The sequence below is a fragment of the Neospora caninum genome, chromosome XII (assembly GCF_000208865.1).
Source record: "Neospora caninum Liverpool complete genome, chromosome XII".
Lineage (NCBI taxonomy): Eukaryota > Apicomplexa > Conoidasida > Eucoccidiorida > Sarcocystidae > Neospora > Neospora caninum.
Genome location: NC_018398.1, coordinates 655,259 through 673,944, shown reverse-complemented (window position 1 = coordinate 673,944; position 18,686 = coordinate 655,259). Strand labels below are relative to the sequence as shown.

At 59.5% G+C, this 18,686-nt stretch overlaps 2 protein-coding genes across 2 annotated transcripts; one reads left to right on the top strand and one right to left on the bottom strand.

The window, feature by feature from the left end:
• Positions 1-779: 779 nt before the first annotated feature.
• NCLIV_061110 (conserved hypothetical protein) lies at positions 780-5,522 on the bottom strand (the record flags this gene model as incomplete). The annotated part of the gene is made up of 2 exons (XM_003885664.1): positions 780-3,955; positions 4,649-5,522. The coding sequence occupies 2 exons, from the start codon at positions 5,520-5,522 to the stop codon at positions 780-782; spliced, it is 4,050 nt and encodes a 1,349-aa protein (XP_003885713.1).
• Positions 5,523-8,915: 3,393 nt separating this feature from the next.
• NCLIV_061100 (conserved hypothetical protein) lies at positions 8,916-16,980 on the top strand (the record flags this gene model as incomplete). Its single annotated transcript, XM_003885663.1, has 3 exons — positions 8,916-11,420; positions 12,089-12,201; positions 13,311-16,980. 3 exons carry the CDS (start codon positions 8,916-8,918, stop codon positions 16,978-16,980), a joined length of 6,288 nt encoding a protein of 2,095 aa, XP_003885712.1.
• Between the last annotated feature and the right edge of the window lie 1,706 nt (positions 16,981-18,686).

Genomic DNA, 18,686 nt, shown 5'->3' with positions numbered 1-18,686 from the left:
AGGCCCGAAAGGTTATCCGAACCGTTCCTGAAAACAGGTACCTGTCCCAGCCGCAGCCTGGTACTACCGCAACATGGGGAGCGCCACAGACTGCGTCCAGGCGTACCACGCTTAAATTCTTGAACACCCCTGTTTTTTCTCACTCTCTCAAACATAAACACGAGAGCTCCACTCTTTGTCCTGCATGCATTTCTTCCTTTACGGCACGCTTGAGTCTCCGTCCGACGTCGCTCTCGACAAAGGAACGCGCGGTTATTCCCCTCAGTTCTTCTGGTCACACGAGTGACGTCTTACTCAAGGCCCATGTTGAACGTGGCAGACTGACAGGAGCGCTCCTCAGCGCAAAGCAGATAGAGACACGAAGGAGCCCTCCGTCCGTTCCTAATCTCACCACGGAATTGAGCCTTAGGTATACGAAGCTTTCCTCACAGCGTTAAGCATGAAGTTTTCCTACAAGCCTCTTTTGGCCGGCTTCGTCGCTCTTTCTTCCTCTTTGGGGCCTTTAGGGCACAAAACACCTGGTGCCACAGAGAGGAGTCACGCTGCCAGTCGAAATTCTCTCGGAAATAAAACAGCACTCGCTCGGCTCCTGGTCTCTGTTTTCCTTTATTGTGTCGCGTTCTTTCTTCTCTTCAACTCTCTCCTGAACTCCCGGCTCTGACGTGCGGTCGGCCCGTGACCGCGACGAGCGTTGCGCGCCTCCGGTTGCTTACGGAAAACAGTGTCGACCGCCTCAGTCTCTTTCTCAAAAACCCACTTTTCCTTTCGCACTCTTCCCTTTACTCCCTGCCGGACTTCTCGCCGTCCGGGCGGGAGACCGGCCGCTCCTTCTCGTACTCACTAGCAACACCCGAGAGGCCTTGGAGAATCTCGTGCGCAGGCGGCAAGTGCTTTCCTGGTTCGCTTGTTCCCTCCTCGCCGAAGCTCACCCCTTTGAAGTGTCTGTCGGCGGCCTTCGCGAGGACGTCTTGCCCCAAAACGCACTGGAGTACGTCGGAGCCTCCCCGAAGCGCCAGGTCCCAACTGCTGGACTTCTCCTTCGAGACGCCGTCCTTCTCGGGCTGATTTCCCGCGCCTTCTGCCTGTGGGTCTCGACCCGCCACCGCCGTCTCGCTTTCTTCTCGCTTCTCGCCGGAAGATTCGCGGACACGCGCCTCGATCTCCGCCGGCGCACAGCCCAGATGAAGAGCGATCTGCTGACTCAGTTCGTCGGCCTCGATCGGCTGGCGGGCCGGCGACCAGGAAAAGGCCCCGTCCGTCGCCGCCAAGGCATCGACGGGGAGCACGAGGAGCTGCGGCAACCCGCGGGCCTTCTGCTCCTGCTGCAACCGAAGACACAGCTCTGGGCATCCAAAGAGACACGCCGAGTCGACTTCTTCGAAATTCAAGAGCTTCGCTGGCGTCACTTCGCCCATGGCGATGCGCACCACGTGTCGAGCTTCGCCCTCCCGTTTCTGCAGTTGCCGCTGAACATAGTCCAAGACGCCCGGCTGGCCATACACCTGGGGCCCGAGAAGCAGGAGAGCCGTGCAGTTTGTTGTCTCAGCCAAGGAGCTCACGCGGCTGTACTGTTTCTGCAGAGCCGACGCGGCTCTGTCTGATTCGTCGAGGATGCACAGTGACGACCGGAAGTACTCTTTCTCATCTTCGCCGACGCCGTCGAGCGCCGTCAACTCCTCCTCTTGCCGCGATGCGAGCGAATGGCCGCCCGGTCTCCTCTCGCTTATATGCACGCTCGACATCGGCCGACGCCGCGAGCCTTCCTCAGGCAAGTCCTCTGCCTCGTCGGCAGTGGTGTCCGGAGAAAGAAACAGCTCTGCATCTTCTTCGTCCCGCTGCTGATCAAAGACTTGGAGTCTCTGGAACTGCTTCACGAGGTGCTCCTGGTTCGGGGTTCCCGTGAAGAAGGTTGGGTCGTAGCTGAGGAGCTGCAGCCGGTCGACGCCGCCGTACCTGAGGAGAAGACGGTGGAGAAGAGGAGGCGGTGCGAGCTTTCCACGCATCTCCCTGTACGCCTGCCAGCCCGCCAGCGTCTCGTTCCCTTCGAAGGCTCTGCCCGTGCCGGTGCCGACGTCGGCCGCTCCGCCACTCTTTCCTGGACCCTCCGCCGCGGAGCTCCCAAACGCCGTCGCGTATGAATACACCGAAGGATGCGCCGCCGACTCATACGTGAACCGCGCGGAACCTGCCGCCTGCGCAGACTGCTCGTCCGTGGGCGAAGTCTCCACTGTGGGCCCGACGTAGAGGAGACAGATGTCTCCGCGCTCGCGCGCCACCCCGTCGCCCCACCCGCAGGCTCCGAGGGCCTCCTCGATGGGGACGAACTCGGGACCGTCGCGCGCCCGACTGGGGCTCTTCAGACACGGGACGCCGCGCAACGACGCCGACAGCGGCAGCACAGGCGCAAGGCCTATCGTGCGGTCGAAGGAGCGATACAGCACTTGGAACACAAAGCGTCCGGCGACTGCCGTGTACGCGCTCAGTGAAATCCGCAGACTCGCTCCGGCAGCCCGGACCGAGATTCCTCCTTTGCCCTTTCCGCTGGCCTGTTGTTGAACCAGCCGCTGGACGGGATGGAGCTGGGGCCCGAGAAACACGAGTCTCGGAGTCCAGGAGAACGGCAGCGAGAAAAACCAGGTGGGCGGAGCGGCAGACGCAGCCGTAGAGCCCGCAGATTCTGCGCCCGCGGGACTCGCGACGTCGCCCTGGCTCTTCGCCGAAGGCTGCGCAGAACCGAACGAGATGACTAGCGACGAAAACTGTCTCCTCTGGAGCTCCGGGGGGTCCAACTCGCGCTCTTCGTCCTCCGCCGCGACCCGCTGCGCCTTCCTCGGCGCCTCAGTCTCCTCCCCGAGCGCGGATCCAGGCAGGACACAGGGCTCGAGGGCGCCCACGTCATAGTCCTTCGACGGCAGGCAAGCGCTAGGGGCGAGGGCCACGCAGAGACTGGTCAGCTGCCAGTCGGACGCGCCGGAGCCCATCATTCTGGCGCATGAGGCGGCGGAAGGCGACGGCGAGCAGTGTCTCCAGTCCCCGTCTCGCAGCGGTGACGCCTCTCGCACGGCGCCCGCAGGCATCGCGTTCCCCACGACGGCCATCCGCGACCCGCCGCCTTCGCCGAGCCGCAGGAACGCGTCCACAGGGAACTGCTCCGTGGTGCGTGGCGGCGTCTCCTCCCTCCGGCCTCGCTCGACTCTCGCGTCGGAGGCGTCCTGGCGCTCAGCCGCCGCGAGGGCATCCGCAGCTGCCTGGAGCGAGTTGTCGTCGTCCGTGTAGCCGGCGTCGACGCTGGGCGACGAGGTCCCCGACGAGTACGCGCCGCTTTCCGAGAACTCTCCGGCGAAGCGGGAGGGATCTCGAAGTGCATGCAGCGGCGGCGTCGCCGAGGCCGGCGAGGACAGGGGCGGGGTCGTGGAGACCGAGGACGGCGGCGAGGGCGCGAGGAAGAGCGAGGCGATGTGCTGGAGAATGCAAGGCAACGCGTAGTGGTACCGGACGTCGTAGACGAGGATCAGGGGACAGGCGTACGCCTGACAGAACGCCCCGGGAAGCGTCGAGACTGGCCGAAAGGTCGACAGCGGCACCTGAGGAATCCGGCCGCGCAACGACATGCACGACTGGAGAGCCGCAGAGAGAGACAGCCCGTCGCCGAGAACCGCAGAGGACACCGACAGAGGCGGCACAGACGCGAGCGGCGCGCGCCCAGATCCGCGCGACGGACTCGCGTCTGCGCCCCCGGCAGACCGCGACTGCGGCGACGCGGCTCTCCCGAGGGTAGCGAGTTGCTGCCGGTACGCCGCGAGCCGTTGCTCGCGGAAGACTTTCAGGTGTCGGCACAGAGAGCAGGAAAAGTGCGACACGTTCAGCGGGAGCGACGTGTAACGATACAGGACTGGGCACGGCGGCCCCGTCACTGGCCAACTCAGACACGCGTAGCCGTAGTGGACGAGGGCGTCTGCAGAAGCCAGCACAAGACGGATCTCGCAGCGGACGCGGGAGTCGAGAGGCCCGGAGGCAGAGCAGAAAGAGAGAGAGAATCCGCGGGAAGAGAATCCACACACACACGTGGAGAAGCACACACACACACACACAGTTTCGGCCAGAAGAGAAGAAAATCGGTCGCGGCGACTCGCCTGTTCAAGGGTCAGTCCGTGCGGAAGTCGACACGATGGCTGTCCGCCCGGGGGAACGGGGACCGCAAACGCAGGCAGATATCGCGAGTGGAAACAGTGACTCCAACGCGGGCAGGGTGCAAAAAACCGCGCATGCACGCAGCTCGACAGGTCGGAGCAACTCGCGCACGCTTATGTATATATATATGTATATATATATGGACATCGTTGCACACGAGAATGTGTGTGTCGCGTTCTAAAACTACCCACGTGTATCGCGTTATTTCCGTCGTCGTAAGGGTGCACTGAGCGTGGCTCTACCCGTAAGGAGTGAGGACCACCACACCGCAGCCACGAAAGAACTCACCACCTGTGTGTATGAACACTCAAACACATGTAGGACTAGATCTCCAGAAACTCACTGCCGTGGAAACGAGACGGCTGGCTGTGCCCGTGAAACTGTCAAGTGAAGGTGTTCTCGCATTCCCTGCGAGCGCCGCGTCTCACGCGACGCTTTTTCACGACGGGGAACTTACGGGGTTCAATATGGGCAGCGGCAATCTGATCGGCGCAACAGTTGCTGTGGACAGTGTCTCCGAGAAGAAAAAACGTCGGAGCCCCTGGCGCACTCCGTGCTGCCTCTAGAGTCCCCTTGTCGCACACGGCCTGCGTGCATCCTGCCGGGAACCTGCCTTGGGCGTCACCCTCGCTGGTGGATTCACTGCGTTTCCCTTTCCCAGGCGCGAGGTCTTCTCCAGTCTGGTCTCCCTTTCCACCTTGCTTGGCATCATCCGCCTGAGTGCCCATCTTGATCCGCTTCCGGAGTTGATCTTCCGTCTCGCTCCCGGCCGGTCCGGGGCTCTTTCCAGGGGACGCGCCCGAAGCGTCCAGAGCGCCTGGAGGGACCAGAGACTCCTCCGTCTCGGGGTCGGAGGCGCCCTCGCCAGCGGCGGGGTTTGCGAGGTTGAGCGGTTCCTGGGGCGCGCTCCGTTTGCAGGCGTTCCGGAGGCGGCGGGACAGCCACGGAGTCTCCCCGAGCATTTCCGTCGGCAACTGTACAGCCACGCGGGTCCAGGAGACGTTTCGATGCAGGAGGGAAACCAGGTCGTCGACTTGGAAGAAATCGTCTGCAGGTTCCCGAGACCGCGTCCACACGGGAGCGCCTTCCACAGGTGCGTGGACGCCGCCACAGCTGGGCCGCTTGGCTGCGGCGGACGCCCTCGACGGGGCTGACGGAGGCAGCGCGAAACACGTGCAACTGCTACAGGCCACACTGCTGCAGAGTGGACACGGCACGCGGACGCCGCCCAGACAGGTTCGCCGCAGGAGCGTCTCGACAGTTCCGGAGGGAAGCAGAAGGGATCCCGGCCCGCCGGGGGCGGGGCACGCAGGCAAGGCCTCCCTCACCATGGCGCCGACGGGGAGCTCGGGGGCGGCGACAGGATCGCGCAGAGAAGAACGACGCGGGCGCAGTCCCTTCAGCAGAGCTGGGCTGCGTGGTGGTGGGTTTTCCGGGAAAAGACGACGCGGGGAAAAAGGCCCGGTCGAAAACGAGGGGGGGGGGGACTCCACGCGACAGTTAAATAACTACAACTGCAGTACACTGCGGACGGAAAGGTGGACGGGACGCGCGAGGACACCCGAAAGATCGGCAGATCTTGAGTGTCGGAGGCGGGGTGATGCAGGACGTGGAGGGCGCGCAGCCACGACTTCAGCGCGATTGGCGACTGCCTCTCGCGCGTGTGTATCCTGGTTGCTAGACTGTCCGCTTCGCCTTCGCGTTGGTTCGCCGAGGCAACCGCGACTCTCCACCTGCCTCTTTGCCCTTGAACGCTACCCGCCCCAACGGAGGCTTACGGACAGAGAGACGGGGCGATTGAGAGAAGGCGATGAACCAACTCGAGAAAGCGAGGCACTTCCTCAAACCACAGACGGCGGCCGAGATAAGACGCGGGGAAACTGGGGATCGCCACGTCCCGACACACAGAATGGACGAAAAACGCGGAGCCGCGGCGCTGGGCGCGAGCAGCGCAGCCGCGCGGCCCTCTGTCAGTGGAGGTACTTTTTAACGGAAACAAGAGGCGCAACTGGGATTCCTCGTCCCGTTTCTGCCTTGGCGAGACGCCGGCGTTCTGCGCACGCCATGACGTGCCTGGTGAACCAAAACGGGTCGTGTGTTGCCGCGAAAAGACACCGAGTCGCGGGGTGTCGTCACAAACACAAAACGGGGAACCACGAGAGGGAATGCCTCCTCAAAGCAGATTCCCGGGGTGGCATGCAAGCCTTGGAAAAGGCCGTGAAACTCTGGGTTGGTTACAGCTCACCCCTAGAGGACTCGGTGTGTACTGGATTGGCCAGTGTGGGAGGAGAGCGCAACTGTTCCGGAAATCCGCGCGGCAAAAAATCGAGAGAAAGGCGGGGAGAGAACTCTCGGACTTGATCGGCGGGGACGAAAAAGCGTTTTGCGTTCAGGGGAAAGTGACAGACGCGCTATGCCGTCGGCGAGAGGCGCCGCGCGACTTCGGCGCTGGTACCCTGCGGGGATCCCTGGTTCTGTCCGCGCGAAACTCAGCAAATGGTAGGCAGGCTTCGGAAACGGGCTTTTCGGGAAAAATGTTTTCTTGCGCTCGCGAGAAACGCGAACGCATGGCCAACTTAGTGCGAGTTCTCGGGAACGACGCGCAGTCAGTCTCTCGGACTCACTCTCAGACGCGCGCGCGCGCAGAGGTTCCCGAGGGTGACGACGCGAGGCGTCGATCTCTCGCTGAACTCGTCCTGTCGCTAGTACGCCGCGCGGAAGGGCGCTATACGTGGGGAGACAGGAAAGTTGCAGGCGGACGGCGACTGAGTCGCGGAAGGAGAGCTGACGAGACAGCCCCAAAAGGCAGAAACGAAAAGCGGGGCGGCGGTGAAGTGCCTCGGAGAGCCGCAGAGACAGAAAAACCCGCGAGAAAGCTGCGACTCCCGACGAATCGCGGATGCACTGCCCCTGCCTCGCTCGCCTCAATCCTTCTCTGCGTGCCCAGCGGACAACGGCACGTCAGCCCGCCTCAACTTTGCGTGCGATATGCTCCCTTCTGGCCACAACGAAACAGACAGCTCTGCAAGTTTAGCAGGCGAGGAGGATCTGCGCGCCTCTCCCACTGAGTCGGGAGATACACCCGAGTCGACACACAGCCAGATACGCACCCTCTGGAGGGCGGCGTCCGACGCCGCAACGCCGTCTCTCTGCCCGCCGTACTCGCTAGATGTACGTATAGCTAAAAAAGTTGGTAAAGAATGGAGTTAGAGGCGCCTCTCTACGGCTCAGATGACGACACGTGCCTGCGATCTCCGTCCGAGGGCTTCCAGTGTCTGTAGCAGTTTTGTGAACTGCCCGATATCTTCTCGAGAGCGGGAGAAAAGTTGCAGCTTTTCTAGGCCAATAAAAGCTCGCCGACAAGAGCCTCTTACCACTGGTGTATTCCCCGTTTTCGCTCTTGTGTCGGCGATTCCTTCGCGGCGATGTGCGCGGGAGACCCAAGCAACACCCGACACACGCGCAACTGGGCTCGACCTGGTCTTACGGCGTTTTTTGCCCAACCTGCATAATGCGATGGCCGCGCTTTTGCGCTCCGATTGACTGCTCACAGTCTCGATGCTCGACTTTCCGCTGCAACTTTGGCGTTGCTAAGAGGGCGTCTGTGTGGATACACGCGGGGCCTCGTCGAGTGTTTAAACCGCGACACTATGCTTTCTTTATTTCTCGTCGCGAGTCGGCGTCTCTCCTCTTGTGTTCACTGCCTAGTGGCGAAGAAGACATGCACAGAAAGGAAGGCGCCGTTCGATCATGCGCATATGTGCTGTATGTGGCACGGGGCTGAACTTTAGAGGCAAAGAGGCACACCCAGGCGCAGCGCTGGCTCGAGCGAAGCTGGTGGCTCAAAGTTCCCCTCCGTTTGCTGGATTCTGTTTATGCTGGGGGTTTCCTGGCGCGTCCCCCCGCACATAGCTAACCGAGACAGCTCTTCGCAAGTGAAGCAAGGTGTTTGTAAGCGGAGAAACCCGACACCCGCACCCGGGGCGGCTCGCCGCGAGGGTGAGCGTGAGGCTCAGGCGCGGAGTTTGGGTGTATGTACACCGTCAGACCCATTCAACCGACGATAAAGAGGGGACAGGCCGAAATGGAGGCAAAACACGACAAAGAGGGGATCGAGGAAGTTCTGTTTTCGCCTCCTCGGCTCGACTGGCTCTAATCCTTCCTGTTTTCTGGCCGTCTTGTCTTCGTTTCTACACGCTTTTCTCTCACCCGTCGCCCCTAGAACGCTCAAGATGGCGATCCTCGCACAGTTTCGCCCTCTCTCGTTCACGCGTGTCTTTCATCATCGCGGCGCCGTCGACCCTCAGCAGCGTCGCACCGTGGCAAGTCGTTCCCGTTTTTCCACGGAAGTTTTCCATAGAAAGAACAAACGGATGCAGAAATCGCACGCTGAGACGCGTTTTCGGGAGCGAACCTGCGGCACGTTTCTCGGGCGGTTCTCGTGGATGACGACGCAGAAACGAGGCCTTTGCTGTGCCCGACACTTCGGCCTGCAATGTCGCGGAGAAGAGCCTGGTGCCGGAGAAAACGCGCGAGGCGGAGCAGCGAGGCGAGAAAGAAAGAGAGGAAAAGGATGTGACGCCACCCCCAGAGAAAGGCAGAGCGGCTGCGCCCAGAGTGGGGGAACGATAGAAAAGACGACAGAAAGAGAAATGGAGTCCGAGACGGAAGGCAGCGCGACAGGACGGTGTCTTTTCGGTCCACAGCCGCTGTTCGAGGCAAGTATGCTGGGACCCGCCACTCGCGACCGTGTTTCTCTTCTGCGACAAGACAGCACAGAGGAAATGAACTCGCTCTTCTCGCTGCCGAAAAGCCCGTTTCCCTCTGAGGAAGATTTTCTCCTTTCCTCGACGGATCCGTGGCGTCACCTGGAAAATGAAGCTGCATTCGGCCGGCTTCTCGTTCCCTCTGCGGAGCCTCCTGTGCTTCCCCCACGACCGACAGACGTGCAGCGGACGGCGGAAGACACAGAGAAGACAAGCAGTGGGGCAGAAGGACACGATTTCCAAAAACTGGCGGCAGTCTCCAACTCAGCGCAGAGACGCGACGTCGCTCCGGTCGGAGACTTGACGCGTCAAGGGACGCGAACGCGACCGGAGCGAGGGAGCGACGACAGAGGAGGCGCGGGCAGTCAGGAACTCCTCGTGCCGTCTCTGCGACGATACCTCGCCTTCACAAACACGGAATGCGCCTCTGCCATCGCCTTCATTGAAGACACCCTGAGCGCTCTTGTGATCGCTGCGACGAGCAGTGAAGACCGCGAAGACACGCCTCGTCTCTGCCACGCCGCCCCACCGCTTTCTGTTTCGTCTCCACTTTCGCCCAGTGTACCGACAACTGAAGGCGCTCGGGCTCCGCCCCGCTCTCCGTCTCAGCCGCCTTCGGTGGGCGAAAAACTCGAGCACCGAAGAAGACTGCTGGAGGCCTTCTACGGGAAATCCGCCGCGGAGATAGCGCGGGACCAAGCCATCGCGGTGCTCACGCTCTCCCGCCATTCTCGACTTGAAGAGGCGTGTTCGCTCGCTTCCTCTGCTGTTCCAGGGCATCCCCTCGCAGCGGCGCTTCCCCCGAAGCGCAGAGAGGAGGAAGGGCGAAAGGGAAGGAAAACGCACGGCGGAAAGAGCAGGGAGGAAGAGCGGCAGGAAGAAGAGAACACCTGGTACAACGAGGCTGTTGTTCGGCATGTAGAAGCAGCAGCGCAAGCAGGAGAAGTCGCTGAGAGCCTCAGCGTGGAGATTCTTGAAGGGGGAATCGCGTACTACGAAAGGCGTTCGCCTTTTCATCCAGGCTATCCCCTCATCTGCCGACGCAAACTGCCCGGTAGACCAGAGACGGACACAGGCGAAGCGCCGCCTTCCGAGAGAAGATCCCCGCGAGAGAATAGAGACCCGAGTGAATCGCCACCGGCGCAGGCGACGGGGAGCCGATGGGCAGTGTGGGGTGACGAGTGCTATAACAGCCTCGAATTCCAGAAGGGTGGGCGGCCGACTTCCGCCGATAGAGGGGAATCTTCGCCTTCCGGTCCTTCCTATCCTCGGTCTTTGCGGCACTCGTCGGCGCCTTCGTGTTCGGGAGGCCATGGCGTTACCGCGAGAGGCGCGAACACTCGAGGATCCGGCGGAAGAAGAGCGAGCGAAGAGGAAGAGGGCAGAAGAAAAGGAAGTTGCAGTGAAGTCGCGTTGGAGCAGCGGCAGGAGAGACCTGCGCTGCTTACGCTGGCAGACGTGCTTCGATTGGAAAGACACGAAAGAAGAAAGCTGCGGGAAACGAGAGCAGAACAGGAAAGCTCCGACAACATGTTTTCGTGCCCGCTCCTTCTCGAGCCCCCAGGTGTATGGACAGCTTTGGATGTCCTGCAGGGCGAGGAACAGCTGATCGACGTAGGCTGGCTTACAACACGCGCAAAACAAGAAAGAAGGCCAGGCGCGTTTTCTGAGGATAGGACGAGCGAGAAAGACGAGGAAAAGGCGAAGGGGACACCGCACGAAACGCGTGGCGGCGAGTGCCGAATCGGCGCGTTGAAAGTGTTTGAGGAAGCGTCCCTGCTTGGATACACGCGCTGTCTAGACAGCTCTGATCGCTATACACTCCATTTTAAGGATCTCCTCAGTGCACCCCGCTTTCCTGGTTCCTTCTCGGGATCGTCTGTGAACCGCCTCTCTCTTCCTTCTCGCGCAGTCGCCAAGTCGCATGCCGTCTGTGGGCAGACAGGCGAGGCGAAACGGCCTCTCCGACGATTTCTGTCTTCTTCATCGCCTTGGGAGTACGAGGAGCTGCCTGGTGTCTCTCTTGGCTTCGTCAAAGACTTTGAATTTTTCCCCGTGGGCGAGCCGTCAGAAATTCTCGAACTTTCCCTGAGGCGCAGGGGTCTCTCGCTGGTGCAAGACCAAAAATGCGAGCGAGAAACGACGGAACCCGGAAACGAAGAAGAAAAGGCAGGCGCGCCAGTCGGCGCGTCGTGTCATCCCAGACTGGTCGGCTGTATGTACACCTCAGTCGACCGCCGGACTGGCCGAGCACACATGCTGCGTCGGATCCTCCTGATCGTGCACCCTCCGTGCGAGTCTTCCAGTTCGTCTTCTTCCCTTTCTCCTTTGTCTCTCGGTCCTCCGCATGCACCGTGTTGTCCCTCTCTGGCCCTTGGAAAGCCGCGGCGCAACGCAGAGACGCTCGAGAGACACTCCGGGCCGCGTCTGGAGCTGCTTCGAGATGAAGTTGTCCTCGATTTGGTGAGACACCCAGGAAACGAGTCCACGCATTTCACCGGTGTTCGCGAAACCACAGAGAAGGACACCCATACTCGGCTACTCCCAAGAGATCAACATATATATATATGCATTTGCCTGCAGGGATACATTTCTATATGTGTGGATTCGGACTTGACAGGACGACCGAATGTGCTTTCAATTCAGAGAGCCAGTAGACTGCTGCATGCGTCGGTCCATTTCTCGCGTTCCTGCTCTTCGAAAAGGATTTGTCTGCCACATTCGCGCACAATCTAGATGCAGTCCCCCACCTCAGAAGTATCATACCCACCTGAGAGTTTTTTTTTCGTGGTTGCCACATCCGCCTGATGGTCTGCGCGTGTCCAGGCTCGTGACCGCACTCGGTCCTCAGGCACCTGTTTTGTTTCGAACTTCTTCTTCGAAGGAGAGCGGCGAACTCTGTCGTTCTCAAACCCTCCCGGGGCTGCGAGGGCGGTTGCCTCTGAGGGCGCTTGTGGGTCTCTCTGTGGGTGTTCGTAGATTTTTGCGTTTCCCTGTGACTCACTGCGTCGGTCTCCCTCTTAACTCTGCGCCGTGTCTCCGACTGCTTTTCTCGCCTTTCGGCTTCGTCTCTCGCCGGCTGTTTCAACTCTCTCGTCTTATCTGTGCTGCAAAACTCGTGTCGATCACAGAGCGATGACGCGCGCTGGGGCGCGATGCACTTGGCTCTCGGGAAGACTGCGGATGGACGCTTCTTCACCATCTGCGCCACGTCCAGATCCCGAACAGCCACTTGGATCCTCAGGTGAGACCTCAGGGTGCATGCGCTTCCAATCGATGCAGGCAAACATAGAACCCTGTATCGGATTGCGTAGTCTAAAAGGCACAAGGATCCTGCAACCGCCCATCTCACTGATCTGCCAAATTGAACCACATACATGCGTATGTTCATGCATCTGTCGCTCTCTGTATACGTCCGTTGATGCATGAGCTGTGATGACCACACAGCGTCTACACTCTATCTATCTATCTCTATCTATCTATCTATCTATCTATCTAATGTATATTACATTGATATATACGTCTGTGTAAATGCATTTTCACCCATATATATTTATATTTATATATACATGATTGTTTGTTCTGGCGGCCCCACCCAGAGTTCGAGTATCGATGGCGTGGTTCTCTGTTGAAACGGTTTATGCAAAAGGCGAGGCGGCCTTTTGAGGCATCCTGCTCGCGTCCGGGAAGGCGCGGCCGGGACGCGGAGCCCGGAGAGGTGGTGTAAGGAGAAAGCAGTGGGTCCGCTGAGTTACCGATACTCTTCAGTTCTTTGGCAAACTGCTGCTTTTTCAGCGCCTCCCAAGCTCTGGAAAACCCGCGCCCAGTCCTGGACGGCCGAACGCACTTCTACACAACGAGGTATCTCTTGTTTCCGGACGAGAGTGACTGCGACAGGCGTTTTCACAAGGAGAGACCGTTCACACGCTCTACATGCATGCGTATGCTCCGCTGCTTATTTGGGTGTCTTGCACTTCTGTGCCTCGCGTGTGTGTGTGTGTGTGTGGGTGTGCGAAAATCTTCGTGCATCCAACATGAATGAATATGCTGTCTGTCGCCGAGGATTCCCGAGGCAAATCTGTCAACAGCGGTGAGCATGACTTCCCACGACCAAGCGACGCATATGGAGGACAGCGATCGCAGATCTCTGGTGTATACCCAGTCGACAAGCGACTTGGCTGGCAGCGTTGTTAACCTTGCCTGCTGCCGTCGTCTCACATCTCTGTATCGTTGCACAGGAAAGGGTGGAAACGTTTTTCGAGCTAGAATCGCGCACATGCAAATATATGTGCATGGACAGGTCTCTTTGCCTTGGATGGACGATGCATGCGAGTGCTCATCTCTCTGGCCCAGCGCCAAATCCAAGGCCTTTTCCCTTTTCCCCAAAGGGGAGACACTCGGCAGGCTCATCAGGCCCTCTTCGTCGCCGACTGCTTTTGTTTCCAGGGGACGGCACCTGCTTCTTTTCGACGTTTCGCAGCACAACGCGCTCTCAGCTTTCTCTCTGCCTCTCGCGGCTGTTCTTGGCAGAAAAGCCGGCGACTTCATCCGGGAATTGCCGTCGCCCTCTCCGGCGTCTCTGACACCGGTCGATCTTTCTGCTCCTGCCTCGTCCGCAGCCTCCAGACAGGCACCAGCGTCGCACCGCGCCTGTTCTGATTCCTCCTCAGACCCACGCACGAAGCGTTTCATCCCTCTGACGTCGTCTTCTCAGTGTGCTTCGTCCTGTTCGCCTCCTGATCGTGAATCTTCTCTCTCTGCTTCTGCATCCGCCCTGCGTGCTTGCGGTTCAACTGCAAACACAGAGGAGACAGAGGCTAAGGAGGTACTGAGAGCGAGGCCTCTCTTTCATTTCCCTTCCTTCATCTTCACGGATTTGGACTCAACTGCGGATGGCATTGCGGTGTATGGACTGCGGCCTCCGAGCCTGCCGGTGGTTTTTGCTGTCGATTTCTGTGACCCGCCAAAGACCGACCCGCAAGTGTCTCTCTCCTCGCCCCCCCTTGATTCCCGGTTCGCTTCATCTCCCGCCTCTGAAATCTGTTCATCTTCCCCCGCTCTATCCGCATTGTCTCCTTCTCCCTCGGCTCTCTGTCCCCGTTCTTCCTTCCCTCAGCCTCCCGGTTTTTTTCCCTTCGGGCCCTCAGCTGCTCCAGCGTCTGTGCCGCTCTTCACACAGATCCCGCTTTCGATGCTGGCGAGCTCTTCGGGTGTAGGCATCCTGCAGCCTGGAGTAAATGATCAGTTCTCGGCTCTTCGTTTCTCGCTGCAGTCCCCTTTCGAACCTTTTCTTCAGTGTTCTCTGGACTTGCGAACAAAATGCATCAGGGTCCAGCGTCTCCACGCAGTCGATCGCGATCTCCTGCGAAAAGCAGCGAGCGCCTTTCTTCGCTTCTTCCCCAGTCTCGCTTCGAGCGCCTCTCGTGGCCGACTTGCCGAGTCCGCCTGTCGCTCGTCCGCTCTGTCCAGCTCTTGGTCTGTCTCCCATGGGCCCCGTTCGTCGACGGGTTCTTATTCTGAGTCTCCTCTCCCGTCTGAGTCCTCTTCGGCCTCGCCGGCTTGGATACCGCCACCTCTTTCTTCTTCTTCTTCCTTGTCTTCTTCCGCCTGGTGTTTTTCCTCTTCTGACCATGCGTTTTCGGGCACTTCTGTCTGTGCACCTTTCGGTGTCAGTCCTTCTCTCGCTCCTTCCATCGCCGCGAGCGAGGCAAAAGCCGAGTCGCCGTTCTCGAGAGACAAACCGAGAAACGACGCCGCGGGTTTGTCTGAATGCGAGAGCGCAGAAAAGCGAAGGCACCCGACGGAGGCGCAAGCCGCTTCCGGCGATTTTCAGTTCGCGGAAGGCCGCGCTGTAGACGACAAGGCGGGCCGCCGGACCCCATCTCGTGAACAAAGCGAACTGGGGAACGTCGAGGTGGTTTCCTTTCCCTCGCGAGATGGAAAATGCCTCATTCCCGTTACGCTACTTCTACCCTCTGAACACGCAGCCGTGGGAGTTGCGAGGGCTCTGAGTAGCGAAGCAAAAAAACGAGCGACACTCGAAGCAAAAAGTCCGCGGGAGGCTTGCCGACAGGTAGCGAATCAGGGCCGCTCAGACAGAAGGACTCTTCCGCAGATGGAAAATCGTGCTTCCGGAACCCCCAGTTTCACAGTTTCAATCGCTCCGTTTTCGTCACGTTTCGCTTCTCTCTCTTCGCCTTCTCCCTCTGCTTCTCTCTCTTCTTCTTCTTTCACTTCTTCCACGGAGTCTGGTTCTGCCGGTTCACTTTCCAGCAGGACCGTGTCTTGTGTTTGTTCTCCGCTGACGTCTTCCACAGCCGGTGACTTCGCCTTTCGTTTCTGGTCTTCTTCGCCGCTTTTGGTTCTCGCGTACGGCGCCTACAAGCGTCCGATGGCCGTTTCCTTCTCCCCCATGCATCTCGTGCTTCTCTCCCTGGGGTGGCGTGTGGCCTTTGTTCACTGCCGAGGCGAAGGCGCGGCGGAGGGTGAGACTCGCGACAACGGCCGAGGCCTGAGAAAGCACCAGACTGTCGATGATTTAGAAGACGCAATCAACGGCTTTGTCGCTCTCAATGTGGCTGAGAGGAAATCAATCTTCCTCAAGACTTCCTCGGCGGGAGGCATCCTTGGAGGCGCTTTCCTCGCCTTCCAGAAAATGCGGCATCAAGTTCACGGCGTCGTCCTTCAGCATGGCTTCTTCGACGTCTTGAGCGCGATGCAGCATGGACGCGGGAGCGAGGAGGCGATGGAGAGAGGCAGCGAACACGACACGAAGGGCGACAATAACGGCAGACAAGAGCAGCGATCCGAGGAGTCATACGACGCTCTCCGTGCTCTCGAGGAAGAAGAATGGGGCAACCCGAACCGGCGCGGAACAGAGACCGACGAGGAGGGCGAGGAGCGAAGAGCTCACCTGGCAAACTTGCTTTCCTTCAGCCCTTACTCGAACTTCCATCCTCCGCGGGGGTTTGTTGCCTCGCTGGCTGAGGGGTATGACAACTCTCTCGCAGACGACTGCAAGCGAAGTCTTCGCTTCTGTCGGGGACCGTGTTTCTTCTCTCGAGATGCCTGCCCCTGTGCGCCGCGGCTGTCTCGTCTTTCTGAGAAATCGGCTTCGGCTCAACAAGCGAAGAACGAGATGCGCCGCGAGAGACCCGCGACACGCAAGGCAACAGCACCGAGGGGGGGCGACGGACGCGGCGAGGACAAGACGAGAAACCCGAAACGAGAGAGACTCGGAGCAGCGAATGGCGAGAACGGTGCACTTTTGGGCGGGTCGGGGCAAATGCTCTATGGCGAGGAAGCCGACACCGACACGGGGATGGACTGCGACTCAACGGAAACACGGCAAAGGGCGAAAGACGGGGCGTTTTCCGCCAAACAGGCAAGCGGCGAAGGAGACAGATACGGCGCGGGGGAATTCCCGGCCCTCTTTCTCTCGACTTCGCTCGGCGACTCTCTCGTTCGGCCCTGGCACTCGGCGAAACTCTTGGGGAAAGTCGAGACCATGAGGCGGCTGGGACGCAAACGCCGCGTCTCGCTGCGTTTTGGAAGCGACGCCGAAAGCGACAGGCCATGCGAAGCTCTTTTTAGGAAAGAAAGCTGCGCCGGTGACTGGGCGGGAAAATCCGGCGTGGCTAGGCCAGATAGGCGACCGGGCGACCGAGCTCGAGACGCCAGTGCAGAGGCGCCGGTGAAGGAGGCAGACAGGTGCACAGAGGATGCAACGCGTGTCCTGGGAGCTGCGGTGCGTGCGCGTAGAGAAGAGCGTGTGGCGATCTGGAAAAGAACCAACGGCTCGCACTCTCGGGGAGAAGGAAGAGCGTCAGGCGAGATGGAAGCTCTGGACGGGGTGGACAGATGTGCGAAGGAGAAGCTCACTCCTCGGGACTTCGTTCTGTTCAAGTTGGGCGGAGACGCCGAAGGCCACAGCGGCAGCGCAAATAGCTTGCATCAGTTTCGGGGCGACGCCGAAGAACTGTGCTTCTTCTATCACGTTCTCCAGATGAACGGTGGTGTGTAATTGACTGACGAGCCCGGCAGGAGGCTGTGAGAAAACCTCACACACATGATACACGTGCCCAGTTTCCTTTTTTCAACGCTTGCTCCCGTGTGGGACTCCGAGAGGCGTCCGGAAACTCTCGACACCGAGGGAAACCTGAGCGTCGGGACTCTCTTGTGCCGAAAACCTCTGGAGTGCATGACAGAACCAGCGGCACCAAAGCTGTGCCGTTATTCCGAAAACCTTTTTAAAATCTTCTGGCGTTTTGCCGTTTTGTCCCTCGACTTTTTCCCCGTTCCGGAGGCCTCCATTTGAGAGATTCCCCAGACATTTCTCGACGCGCTGTCCCAGCAGCACTATCGCACGTGTGTAGAATAGATGGCTCAGCAGACCACGAAGACAAAAGGAAGCGTTTTTTCTCCAGGCTTTCCTTTGCGGATTCGGGCTGTCTAGCGCCGGCTGTAACGCCTCCAAACCGAAACCACGTGTCTAGATCTGCACTCCACAGTGGAGACTGGGCGTGTGTCTACCGCCTACCTTCGGCATTCGCCGCCAGGTTTCCTGCAACCTGTTTCCCCGTCGTCGGACAGACAGCGCGCCATGGCAGACACCGCTGCGTAAAAAAACGACGTACAGGTGTGCTCTAGCCAAAATGTGACATCGTTTGATCGCGCGGTCAGAGAGAGAGCCTGAGGGATGTGCGATACGAACGTGAACTTAGAGAACCCGGACAGTTAACGGCATTCTGCTGGGAAGGCAACAGGAAGAGACGTCAGAGACGTGTGAAGCAACGGTGGAAATCGAACTGCGACAGACGCTCAAAGAAAAAGTGAAAAAACCTGTCGCCGCAACCACCTGATTCGTGAGATTCACCGTCCCAACACTGGGTGACTCCAATGCTGCTGCGGCTTCGGAAGGCCCGATCGAGACCCGAGCCTTCTTCGCGCCTCACTCTCGTGACTCAGCGACTTGGGTTTCCTCCCAGTTTGGTGGAGAGACATATGCTCGCATTCTGTGTTCCAAGCGTCCCGGGAACAGGAGCCTGGCGAGGTTGCTCGAGCGGGACACTGAACTACGGCGGAAAACGTATCGCTACAAGAGGGTCAAAGAGCGCCGGGGCATCGCGCTGCGCGACGATTTTCACATATTGTGCGGCCGTGCGTTCGCTCCAGAATTTATATTTTCCTCACGCGCGAAAGCCGTCGATTTGCTTCCTTCACAGTGTTGATTGAAAGGTCGCGCACCGGGGAACAATCACTGCGGGGTTACCCGAGGCACGCAGCGAGAAAACGTTTACGCATACCCAGTGGAAGACCGATGGAGTGGACGGTCTTTGCGTGCGTGCAGCTATGCATTTTCGCTCTAAACGGAGAACCTTCATGTGCGCCGGAGTCCAGAGTTCCGAGATGGTTTGTTTCTAAAGACCCGAAAAGACAACTGATGCCCGCTTTCGAAACTCTAAACCTGCGAAGTCGCTGTCTTGTACAAATCTCCACTCCTGCGCAGAGGCGAGAGTCGCCGGAACTTTTGTTCAGAAGGAAGCGCGCAAACCCACCAGCGTGCCGTTCTCGTCGCTGGCCTTTCCGCCCCCTTCAGTCCCACTCTACGCACATTTTTACCACTGGGCACCACACTCAACAGTCTTCGAGAACGCGCGTGGAGCCGCACCTGCCGCTTTATGCAGGATTGTCGTCTACGTAGAGACACGTGCGCGTGTCTGTGTGCAG